Below are 13,083 nucleotides of genomic sequence, written 5' to 3' on the forward strand. Positions count from 1 at the left end.
AGCCATGGTTTTGACATCACCGAGGGCCTATAATTGTAACTGTTCCCCGATTATTAAGCAGTCAATATTTCTTTTATATACCAAATAAAGATTCTTCTAATCAACAACACTCTGACTATACGGTTGAAGGTTGTCTGCGAAGAAAGGTTGCGACGTGACACGGAACGCTAGTCGTACATTATTCATATCATAGCTGCGTTATTTTCAAAGCGGGCATAGTCAATTTACTATACTATGCCCCGGGCATATAGTCACTATGACGTCATCTCGAATAGAAAAAGGGGGGCATAGCTATTTCCATGACTCCATTTTTAACCAATCAGATTAGAGGATTCAATACATGAGGTATATAATCTTTATTATATACCTCATGTACCGAATCCTCTTATTTGATTGGTTAAAAATGGAGTCATAGAAATAGCTATGCCCCCCTTTTCTACCAAGATGACGCCATAGTGATAGTGCCCGCTCTGAAAATAACGCAACTATAATATGTAGAATGTACAGATGTATGTGTACGACTAGCGTTCCGTGTCTCGGTGCGACCTTTCTTCGCAGACGACCTTCCACCGTTGATGAGAAGAATCTGTATTTGGTATATAAAAGAAATATTGACTGCTTAGTAATCGGGGAACAGTTAAAATTATAGGCCCTCGGTGATGTCAAAACCATGGCTATGCCCTCAGCTTCGCTTCAGCATAGTCATGGTTTTGACATCACCTTGGGCCTATAATTTTAACTATGCCCCTCATAGCAGTCAATATTTCCATATTATTATTATACTCTGCCTGTTGTTACCCACCTATAATGACCAGGAGTTTAGCTGAAGACACCCTGTGCTTCCATGACTTGGAGTACTGCATTTGATGCAGCACCATCTTAGTCACATCTTGATCACGGGCATTCATCTGCCGCACTAAAATCTCCAACGACTGCAATCATCAAAAAAGACAAGTTAAAAACTGACTTTGTTTTCTTCATGAAACTCATTTCAGTTCAAATGAACTGTTATTTCATACTTTTCTTTTCAAAATAATATATTCTACAAAAGTTTACATAGATAAGAAGAAATAGTAATATATGATATGAGGCATTGCATGGTGAGGTATCAATTTATATTTGGTTTACGGTAACACCCTGTGTATCTACCTGCCAGGTAGAGTATGTTCTTAGAGAACAGTCTTTCTTTGACGATGATTAGAGCAAGCTAGTCGAAACGTTAAGACTACTTCAAGCACCGACCCCGAGGTAGTACAGTTAACAACAATCCTTTCAGCTAAAGTAGTAGTCCCAGTCAATTTTCTATACCTTCCGCCCGGGTAGTAGTTAAAAAGCAGGACAGTACTTTTCAGAACTGAGAAGTCTCCCGAAGTCTCCCCAACACCCAATAAATCTACTCCGCGGTAGTAGAATTAAGAAAGACAGTTCTCTAAGAACAAACTCTACCTGTCAAGTAGATACACGCATGGTGTCGCAAACCAAATTTATAAGAAATAATAAGTTTGGTATTAATGAACAAGTAATATTTAATATATGTAGGCTCACATTAAAGAGAGTATGAGGCTACCAAATTAAGCAAAGGCTTGTAGAAGACAGACTAGTACAAATGTATTGTTAACAATTATTATATTTAGTCCATCCATACATTCATTCATTCATTCATTCATTCAACAACAATAAAGAAAGAAAATAAAAACAGTTTCTAACCCACCCTTGATATGACGCTGCTATCCTTGCTAGTCAGGCTTCCTTTCAGCTTCTTCTTGGCCCCCGGGTCGGCCACACCGAGGCATCCCAGACACACAGCGCAATCAAAACCAAGATCACCGGAGTCCTTGGATGCACAGGTGTCTCTCAAGAGTGAAAGCAGCTTCTTGGTGAACGGACTTGCCTGTGGTAGAATTTGTATTAGTATTTCCATTTTGTATTTATTATCCAAACCAACAGCAATGAACCGCCAGTTACAGGAAAGGGAAAAAATTAAACTAATAAATGCATCTTTAAATTTACCATTTCAAAATTTACCCAGTCAGTTTCCCTTGTGGTTTATATTGATATCTGAAACAAAAAGTCGCATCCCCTTAAGGTGATCCCCTAGCTGCCGCTTCCCAGGTTGTATCGTAATTTGGGTGTGATCCCTGGCTACACGGCAGTTAACGGTTGTATGGCTTCTGACTGGCACCCCCGAACAAAAATATTGACAAAATAGGGACACTGCCAATATAGGGGTAGATAGCTCAGTTGGTAGAGCGCCGGCACGTTATTCCGGAGGTCGTTGGTTCGAATCCCACTCTAGTCAATTCTTTGTTCAACCCCAAAAATCATATAAAAAACTTAATTCATAAATGCTAAACAGATTTGCAATTAGAAAAAGAGAAATGAATCAACTAATAAATAAACAAATTGCAATTCAATAGACTTCCAACTCCAATGCACACTGCACAGGAAACTTATTGCCGAGGTCAACAAATAGAATTGCGAACACCTAAATATGTATAAACCCCCTAGACTAATGGAAGACTTTGGAACGCTTGGTGGCAGCAGACTTACCAGGTAAATATACTTTCCATTGTTTACAGAGTTCTGAGCATGCGCAAATTATTGAGAACAAGGGATTGACCTGGGTCCAACTTAATGGCTCTGCTTACCGTAAGCACAGAAACGGCGCTTACGGAAGCAGGGAATTCTGTGCTAACGGCAAGCCTATTTCGTGGGTTAGCGGCAAACTTTTGCTTCTGCGCATGCGTACTCCACCTTGCTAGGGATTCTACGCTTACAAGGCTAGCACAGAAATTTGGCGCTTGCACGTAAGCAGGGAATCATGATTGTAAGCACAGAGTTCGGAGGTGCCATGAAATTTGGACCTGGTAAGTCTGCTGCAACCTGTGTTTTGCAAAAACTCTAAACTGGGTATTTTCGTAAATGGAATTTACCAGGCTTCCATTGTTTCCCTGAGCCTGACCCATCAAAACCCTGCATTTCGCAAAGACCCTTAATTGGGTATTTTTGAAATAGTGCACTGAAAGGTTTGACAATTATAAGCCAAGATCTGAACAAGAAAACTGTTTTTATTCCCCTTACCTTGTTGGCCAATTTGATGTTCCTGGAGTTAATCAACGTCTTGACAAGATCCGAGCGGACCTGGTAGTTTCCATCCTCGAAATGCTCCACGATGACCTTGAGTGAGTGGTCACTCCAGAATCCCAACGTCACCAGAGACTTTGCCGACTCGTATCGGACCCTATCATCAGAATCGTTCTGAACCTTTTCAAGAAGAGGTAAAAATAAGTTTTCCAGGGAAGGTACAACTTTATTTTTGATGAATAATTATTCAAAACTTGGCCCAATTTCATGGCTCTGCATCGTTAGCAAAGAATCACTGATTACAGAAGCAGAGTATTCTGCGCTTATGTCAAGCTTATTAGGGTGGCACGGTTGGCTTGTGCGTAAAGCGCTCGCCTCTCACCAAGGTGAACCTGGTTCGATTCCCGGTCGTGAGTTGAGTTGTGCGTTGGTTCTCTGCTGTGCCAAGAGGGTTTTCCAGACTATCCGGTTTTCCTCCCTCAGGAAAAAATCAAACACTTCGATCTTGGCTGTGCTCCGTGGTCACAATGGGTTGATGTGGCTAGCAGCTGAATGCGCCCTTGCATGCCTGCTTCTCGAACACGTTGTAGCTGCGTCCTTCGCAATTCAGCGAGTAAGGACGATTAGCCCCCCAAATTATTATTATTATTATTTCACAGGTTAGCATGGAACTTTTGCTGTTGAACGTGCAGTCTCCAGGTTTACTAAATATTTTGCAGCCTACCATACTTGAGCGGGCACATAGGCTGGATTGGCTAGAAGCCAAATGAAAATGTGCCAAAATCTGCCACATTTTTTAACAAACTAAATCCAGGAGTTTATGAGTGACAAAGTCATTTCGGTAAAAAAATTGGCACGACGAAAACGATCACCCCTGACAACAAGGTTGAGTGAACTGATATCACATATTTATCAAACTAAATAATGATACATGCAAAACAATAGTTAACGGCCTGATGTTTCGACCGTAGCAGAGTCTTTTTCGAAGGTCTTACACTTACCACTTTAGTCAGCGCTGCTAAGATGTCTCTATCACTGCAGTCCAAAGCCCCAAGATGCTGTAATTCAACAAAAGAAATCACTTCGTTGTTCATGTATTTTTTTGCTGCAGTATAGTGAATAGTGGATGATACCCATGCCTACATCCTTATGAACTGTGAACACTGTTTCAGCTCCAGGAGTAGGTGGCAACATGTCCCTGGCGGCGTTTGATTTTGGTTGATAGCCCAAATCAGTTAAGTGAAGCCCTCACCTTGAAGTGCTCGTCAAAGCCTTGTGATGATAGGCAATATCTCATTAAAATAAATAATATCAATATAAACCACAAGGGAAACTGACTGGGTACATTTGTAATGATTTTGGGGGTTGAACAAAGAATTGACTAGAGTGGGATTCGAACCAACGACCTCCGGATTAACGTGCCGGCGCTTTACCAACTAAGCTGTCTAGCCCTATATTGGCGGTGTCCCTATTTTGTCAATGTCTTTGTTCGGGGGTGCCAGTCAGAAGCCATACAACCGTTAACTGCCGTGTAGCCAAGGATCACACCCAAATTACGATACAACCTGGGAAGCAGCAGCTAGGGGATCACCTTAAGGGGATGTACAAATGTACCCAGTCAGTTTCCCTGACACCGCCAATATAGGGCTAGATAGCTCAGTTGGTAGAGCGCCGGCACGTTAATCCGAAGGTCGTTGGTTAGAATCCCACTCTAGTCAATTCTTTGTTCAACCCCCAAAATCATTACAAATGTACCCAGTCAGTTTCCCTTGTGGTTTATATTGATATCTGAAACAAAAAGTCGCATCCCCTTAAGGTGATCCCCTAGCTGCTGCTTCCCAGGTTGTATCGTAATTTGGGTGTGATCCCTGGCTACACGGCAGTTAACGGTTGTATGGCTTCTGACTGGCACCCCCGAACAAAGACATTGACAAAATAGGGACACCGCCAATATAGGGCTAGATAGCTCAGTTGGTAGAGCGCCGGCACGTTAATCCGGAGGTCGTTGGTTCGAATCCCACTCTAGTCAATTCTTTGTTCAACCCCCAAAATAAAATAAATAATAATAGAAAAAATTCAAATAATGAGAATTATTACCCTGGCTGCATCCCGGCGCTCATCAACTCTCTCCGACGTCAGCTTGTTCATAATTTCCTTCAGAGACAAATAAACAATTCTCATTAGCATGCAAATAAATGTAAAAAGAAACCAACACAAATGATCATTAATGACTTTGAGTCAGTATTCTGAAGAATATCCAATTCAAATGATAGAGTATGACAAAAGTTTATTTGTGTCTAAACTGCAATGAATAACCTTCATCCAGATTATGTTACTATTTTTAAGTTGTTACACATCAATAAGACAAATTTCTAAACTATTAGCTCCAAGTACCTGACATTAAACAGCGGAATGTTTTTGACAGAAATGCTATTTTGACTTGTATATAATGCGTTCTTTCACCATTTAAATGTAATTTTGATACGTGTAAGCTTCAGAATTTTTTGTAATTATCGATTAAAAAATCAGGCCTCAATCCTAAGATTTGGAATAATTAAGAACACTTCTGCTGTTGACTTCTGCTGTTGAAGGCGCAACAAAGCGGCTATACAAATTGGAGCTCCCAACGATGACAGAACATGAGTGATTACCTAACGGAGCTTTTCGCGAATCTTTCAGAAAAGTGCTGATTAGGGGTATTCATCATGATTGCGTTTTTTACATAACTAAAATCTATTTATAGTCATATGACTCGATTTCCTTATTCATTGAAACCATTTTAAATGAAGTTCGCCAAAGTTCACGACTTGACATTTTTGTTCAAGCAGGTCTTTAAAACAATTAGCACTTTGATACACCAATAAGGTTGATAACCATGATAACATGTTGTATCTATCTCTTCATCTTCAATAAAAGCACCACTATCAATACGTACCGTTATCCTTTTCCACTTCAGACCATCTTTGTCCAGTTTGACTGTGCTTCCTTTCCTCACTGAAAAAAAAGTACACCAGGAAAAATATTAACAAGTGTGATGTCTTTTCTATTGGGACATGTTTTTTCTGCTGCGGACATGGTAAAAAACTTGACTTAGAAGTTCAACTCTGGGCATCTCACTTGCGAATATCGCTGCGAAAGGAGAGTTGTGACGTCAAATCCATGTCAAATTCGCTTCGCATTCGCATTCGCATTCACATTCGCATACGTATGAACCGGGCTTAAAGACACTGGACACTATTGGTAACTGTCAAAGACTAGCCTTCACAGTTGGTGTATCCCAACATATGCATAAATTAACAAACCTGTGAAAATTTGAGCTCAATCAGTCGTCGAAGTTGCGAGATAATAATGAAAGAAAAAAACACCCTTGTCACATGAAATTGTGTACTTTCCGATGCTTGATTTCGAGACCTCAAATTCTAAATCTGAGGTCTCGAAATCAAATTCGTTGAAAATTACTTCTTGCTCGAAAACTACATGACTTTAGAGGGGGCCGTTTCTCACAAGGTTTTATACTATCAATAGCTCCCCATTACTTGTTACAAAGAAAGGTTTAATGCTAATAATTAGTTTGAGTAATTACCAATAGTGTCCACTGCCTTTAAGGAGAAAAGACTGTATTTTTTTTTGTGGAGACCCTCTTGTAAAAGGAGTTATTATACGTTTCCTTTTTTATAACTTTATATCTTTCTGGTAATGAAATCAAGGGACACTCAAAAGCAATTAGCACTTTAGGCCTAAACCGTAGGCCTGAAGAAATTTCAATATAAAATGTGGACGAAAAACTCCCAACTGGGGAAAACCCATACCCCCAGTGCCGACCCCCTCCCCCCTTAGTGGGGTGTCGTGGCCGAGCAGATAAGAGCACTGAACTCAAGCTCTGGTGCTTCTGTTCAGCAGAGTGTGGGTTCGAACCCCGGTCGCGTCACTTGTGTCCCTGAGCAAGACACTTAACTGTACATGTAATTGCTTCTCTCCACCCAGGGGTAAATGGGTACCTGTGAAGGCAGAGATGGTTCTTGTGATTGGTTTAGCTCAGTGCGCTATATATTTGGCGGCACAGGCTGTATACTCCACAGGGAGCTGAGATGTTTAAGGAATGAAAAGGCCCAGTGATCAGGGGTACGGTTGTTGGAAGTGCTTTGAGACATGGTGTATAAAGCACTAAATAAAAACCGACTATTATTATTATTATTATTATTATTATTATTATTATTATTAGTTACACCACTGCCAATTCATGCAGCAGCCACAGTGTGGAGGAATTAAATGACAGCCTTAATTCTCACTTCCAGGCAACTGCGAATTAATCCAGCACAAACTAAAGGTGGACTCCCCCAGATCCTTAGATCCTTAGAAGGTCTACAAGTTTACTTGTAAGTAATGTTTGAAGCTTTGCATGGTGTGGAGAAATGGGAAAAACTGTAAATAAATAGTGAACTTGTGGGTACAACAATGTAAATCTCTATTGATGGAGTGTTGGCTCTGAGAAGGGCCGGTTTGGTCTCGACGTTTCAAACAGTATACTCTGTTCAAGACGTTGAGGGCATGAAGGCGTAGTACCTGCAAGTTTACTACATACTTATTGTTTCTTCCTAAACTTACTTGTGTTGACGTGTGCTACTATGCCTGCAACAGTGACTGCCGGGTTACTAAACATCTTCCATCGCCTGCTGTAGAAGACAGCACACTTATATGAATAAAACATCAATAAACAATCAGATTAAAGGAACACGTTGCCTTGGATCAGTCTAGTTGGTCTTTGAAAAGCATTTGAAACTGTTGGTTATGAAATGCAAATGGTTAGATGAATAATTTAAAAGTAGAATATAATGGTCCAAACAAACATGCCTCGAAATTACACGGTTTTCCTTTTACGCCGCAAGGAAACACGGTCGGCCACTTTGTAGAATCATAAAATGGCCGACCGTGTTACTTCGCAATGTAAAAGGAAAACCATGCAATTTCGAGTGATACTTGTGTGGATTATAATATTCTACTTTTAAAATATCTTTCTAACCATATGCATTTCATAATCAAACGGTTTCAAATGCTTTTCAAAGACCAACTCTTCCAATCCAAGGCAACATGTTCCTTTAAATACAAACTATAAGACTGGTAATTGTTTCAAAAAATAAAATGATTAGCTCCAGGGACCATCTTCATAGAGCAACTTAAGCAGAAAATATTGCTCAACAATTTTCTGCTAATCAAAAATGAACAGGATACCTATTACAAATTTTACTTGTATTATGGCTGGTAACCAAATTCTGGTAAGCATAATTCTGTTGTGATTAGCAATTTTTTGTGCTTCCGCAGCTCTATGAAATTGGGCCCAGATCAGCAAAGACTGGTACCCTTGTTCCACACATTGTATTGCAAATTATGTCTGCAACTCTTATACCAATGAAAAAGCTTGCCCAAACCATATGACATGGGCACACCGCATGTTTGGACAGAAGCTTCATCCACACTGCCGTCCCCCTATGGAACAGTCTTCCTGTCTCTGTTGTTGGCAACATTACTGAGGAAGGGATTCAGTCATTTAAATGCTGTGTGCATGGACACCTCCGTCTTACATAATTCAGTGTTTCCTTGGTACCATATAGCTTTGTTTTTCTGTTATTCTTTTCTGGTAAATCTGAGCTGCAGTGAACCATTTGATTAGCCCATCAGAGTTCTTCTTTTAAGATCCTTCAGTCTGATTCAAATTTCATTCTGTTCATTGTCAATGTCTGTTGGGCTATGGTTCACATTTGCTCCTTATATATAAAATAAAAAATTTTAAAAAATGTAGTCTGATTAATTCAAAATCAGCATTCCCTTGTGATCAAGCTTGCAAAGGGCTTATTTACACTAACAACATTTGAGAAAAGATGATAATTTTGGGGCTTTACTTTGGTGCGTCTTTCTGTTGCCTAGCTGCTGCGGACATTGTCAGGCTCTTCCGTTTCTTATCTTTGCTCTTGTAAACAAGAAGGTTTGTTTCCTTGGCAACATTCATCTGGTTGACCAATCGTAACGTTGGGCTCATCGCATCTTGAGCTGTTTCGTTCCAATCGCTGGATATTCGAGGGAACTTCTTGGACGGGTTCTTGGGGGAAAAAAAACAGTAAAATCTGTTAAGATTTGAGGAGTGAATTGTAAACTTAAATCAAGGCAAATAAATATGTCTAGGTGATTAAAAGTAAAAAGAAACAAAATCATGAGGCACTTATTAAAGTCACTGTACATTATTGGTAAATGTCAAAGACTAGTCTTCTCACTTGATTTATCTCAACATATGCATAAAATAACAAACCTGTGAAAATTTTAACTCAATCGATCGTCGAAGTTGCGAGATAATAATGAAAGAAAAAACACCCTTGTCGCACGAAGTTGTGTGCTTTCAGATGCTTGATTGATTTTGGGACCTCAGATTCTAAATCTGAGGTCTCGAAATCAAATCATGGAAAATTACTTCTTTTCTTGAAAAAAAACGTCACTTCAGAGGGAGCCGTTTCTCACAATATTTTGTACTATCAACCTCTCCCAATTACTCGTAATCAAGAAAGGTTTTTATGATAATAATTATTTTGAGTAATTACCAATAGTGTTCACTGCCTTTAATGTTACAAAATGCACAATTTCTAGTCACAAGTTATTCAACCTGTAACTGCCGTATGGGGGGATACAACCTGGAAAGCAGCAGCAAAGGAATCCGTTAAAGATACTGGACACTATTGGTAACTACTCAAAATAATTGTTGCCATAAACCTTACTTGGTAACAAGCAATGGAGAGCTGTTGATAGTATAAAACATTGTGAGAAACGGCTCCCTCTAAAGTAAAGTAGTTTTTGAGAAAGAGGTAATTTCTCACTCAAATAATAAAAGACTTCAGCTGAAGCCTTTTATGAGGCATCTGAAAGCACACAAATTTGTGCGAAAGGGGTGTTTTTTTCTTACATTATTCTCTTGCAACTTTGATTTCCCAAATGAGTCAAAATTTTCAAAAAATTAACACCAAGTGAGAAAACTGGTCTTTGACAATTACCAAATGTGTCCAGTGCCTCCAAGGGGATGTTTGTTTTCTTCTTCAAATATCAAGTAAAGTAAAAAAATTTAAAGTCACCTGGAAGTGGTATTTTGTCAAAATAAAGCTTTTGTCACTAATGTTTGTGTTTTGATGAGTGAAATATGAATAAACAGTTAACTAAGGTTCTAGAAAACTAGTTCTTATCTTATTTAAAAATTTAAGAGTAGGCCCGACCAGAGAGGGCGCTGTTCGTGACGTCAATCGAGGTGCGATATTTGAAGAGAAAATGCTGCACAGCGCTGAAAAAGACGTCGGACCGGAACACTAGGCACTATTGCTCTTGTGAGTCTGACCAGCCTTGCAGACTGACCCCATCCTTAGTTGTTTTGCTTCATCCAGCAGCAATACACTTGGTCGGCATTGCCGGAAAAATGCAAGAAAAATACTTTTTTCGAAACAGACAAACTCACGCCTTGGTCTCGCATGTACTTTGCACATGTGTTTACTCTACGTATCAAGGCAAAGTCTGCCTCGATTGACGTCACAATAGGGGTAGGCGGAGTCAACCCCCCAAACAACTTTATCTATTTTTTTAAACATATAAATCGTTACAAACAATTACTAAAAAATTGTTTTGTTGTTACTAAACATATACTCTTATGTTTGAAAAAATTTAAATTCTATTTCCAGGTGACTTTAAAGCAAAACTTTGGTTACAAAGTCCCAAAATGAAACTTACAGTTCTCGTGAGTGGGAGCATCTCTGGTTCAGGCACTGGGCGTGGATGGTACACTACCATGGGCGTCATGCGCGTCCTTCGACCCTTGGGTAGCTGCACGACGGGCAATCCTTCCTGGCTGTTCTTCTTAGCCTTGGGTTTGGGCGCTGGCTCCTTGAGAGGCGCTGACTTGGTCGAGGATTGAGACCCTCTACTCGTCTTACGAGAGGCAAACTTTATTGGAAATAATATTAAGTTTTACTACTAACAATTTAACATGTTGGTATTGCACGTAAATCAACCAAGCACATCTGCTTACAAGCAGCAAAAAGTTCAGGGCCCTATTTCATAGCTCTGCTTACCGTAAGCAAAGAATCAGCACTTACTGAAGCAGGGAATTCCGTGCTAATGTCAAGCATATTTCACGGATTAGCGGGAAACTTTTACTTCTGCACTTGCGTACTCCACGTTACTAGGCATTCTACGCCTATACAGCTAGCGCAGAAATTCGGCGCTTGCACATAAGCGGAGAATGGTGACCGTAAGCGCAGAATTCGGTGGTTAGCAGAGCCATGAATGAATTTCAAAAACAAATCAAAAGCATAAATTGAGTGCCGATTTTCCCAGGGCAAAAACCATGAAGCCCTTCTGTTTCTTGACATGTGCTAAAGGCTCTTAGACAAGAGAGAAAGAATAAGAGAAACAGTCTTAAAGGAACACGTTGCCTCGAATCGGTCGAGTTGGTCTTTGAAAAGCCGTTTGTTGTGAAATGCAAATGGTTGTATCTACCAAAAGTAAAATATAATTATCCACACAAACATGCCTCGAAATTGCATGGTTTTCCTTTTACGTTAAGAAGAAACACGGTCGGCCATTTTGTGGAGTCAAAATTTTGACTCCATAAAATGGCCGACCATGTTAGTTCACGACGTAAAAGGAAAACTGTGCAATTTCAAGTGATACTTGTGTGGATCATTACTTTTAAAATATATTTCTAACCATATGCATTTCATAACAAACGGTTTCAAACGCTTTTGAAAGACCAACTCGTCCGATCCAAGGCAACGCGTTCCTTTAATCCTTACCTTCATCATAGCAACGGATGAGTCCTCACTTAATCGACCTAAGAAGAAAATACAAAATGTGAAGGAAAATTTTACAATTCTAACACATACAAAAGGACAAATAAATTGTCTTAATGGTCTCAGAAAACTTGCTCGCCTGGTAGTGTCTTGCTTCAAGGATTGTTACAGAATTGGTAAGAAACAAAAATCATGAAGATCACAGATTTACATCAAACTTACAAGGTCTAATGATGGTGATAGTAGAAAACATCCCTTGAAATATTTCTGTCTGAAATGTCATATTTGATGAGAAATAAATAATCTAATTTCGCGTTTGGAGTTTATCGTTCAGTGAGCGTTTTATTCATTTTTGTTTGGGTATTGATGCAACGCAAAATGTGTAATCGGTTTTTCAGCATTCTCTCGTGAGCCAGATGGCTGATCAATCTCAAACTTCTACAGGTTTGTCAGTTTATGTATTTGATGGATTACGTACACTGCCAGCAACTGGTTTGTTAGCAAAAACTAATTCTGTAATGTTCCTTTAAAGTTACAAGTGCTCCGACTGATCCAGGCCAGGTCTATGGCTGTATATGGACATATGGACTCTCGTCCACCAGTTATGTTGCGCCCTCCCTCAAATCATATCTAATTGGGTAAGAATGAGGGAGGTTTAGCCGTGATTGGTTGAACTGCTCAACGCCGAATACGCTCATGCTCATTCAACCCATCAAGGGCGTGGATTTTTATCGTTCGCGTTTTCTTTCCCGTTATCAAGGCCTGTGTGACCGGGCCTTAATACCATGTAAAGTCAGAAGCTTTGATCAAGATGACGCAGCCCTTTTTAACCCCACCCTCTTGAAGCGTTCCTAGCTTAGAGTTATATATTTTTTCAAGAGGGCGCACTGGCCTATAAACGCGACCTGTCATGCGCACAGGCGGCCATTTTCTAAGTTGACTAAACAGGCATTGCTTAGCGTGTGGTTGTACGGCCATTTTGTAAGTTAAAAAACCAGCATCGCGTTGCGCTCAACAAACACAAACTCCAACGTGTGTTTCATATTCAACGCGCGTACAGAATGGCACGCGCGTGTCTCCTTGCGGTCCTGTTGCGTTTGTGTAAGCGGCATCACCAGTGCGCCCTCTAGTTCTTATATATAACTCTATGGTTCCAAGCTACTTCTTGACTGCCATGCTCCTT

General features: G+C 40.0%; 1 protein-coding gene across 2 annotated transcripts in view; it reads right to left on the minus strand.

Moving 5' to 3' along the window:
- The window catches only part of LOC139944180 (uncharacterized), a 42,171-nt gene that overhangs the window by 11,214 nt on the left and 17,874 nt on the right, over nucleotides 1-13,083 (minus strand). For both annotated transcript variants that reach the window (XM_071941146.1, XM_071941145.1), the window contains 10 exons: nucleotides 11,904-11,941; nucleotides 10,840-11,052; nucleotides 8,982-9,178; nucleotides 7,690-7,757; nucleotides 6,020-6,078; nucleotides 5,182-5,238; nucleotides 4,086-4,142; nucleotides 3,082-3,264; nucleotides 1,712-1,891; nucleotides 803-932 (listed from right to left, as the gene is read on the minus strand). In XM_071941146.1, coding sequence (XP_071797247.1) covers nucleotides 803-932; nucleotides 1,712-1,891; nucleotides 3,082-3,264; nucleotides 4,086-4,142; nucleotides 5,182-5,238; nucleotides 6,020-6,078; nucleotides 7,690-7,757; nucleotides 8,982-9,178; nucleotides 10,840-11,052; nucleotides 11,904-11,941 — 1,182 coding nt within the window. The remainder of the gene's footprint in view (nucleotides 1-802; nucleotides 933-1,711; nucleotides 1,892-3,081; nucleotides 3,265-4,085; nucleotides 4,143-5,181; nucleotides 5,239-6,019; nucleotides 6,079-7,689; nucleotides 7,758-8,981; nucleotides 9,179-10,839; nucleotides 11,053-11,903; nucleotides 11,942-13,083) is intronic.

The sequence above is a fragment of the Asterias amurensis genome, chromosome 11 (assembly GCF_032118995.1).
Source record: "Asterias amurensis chromosome 11, ASM3211899v1".
NCBI classification, from domain to species: domain Eukaryota; kingdom Metazoa; phylum Echinodermata; class Asteroidea; order Forcipulatida; family Asteriidae; genus Asterias; species Asterias amurensis.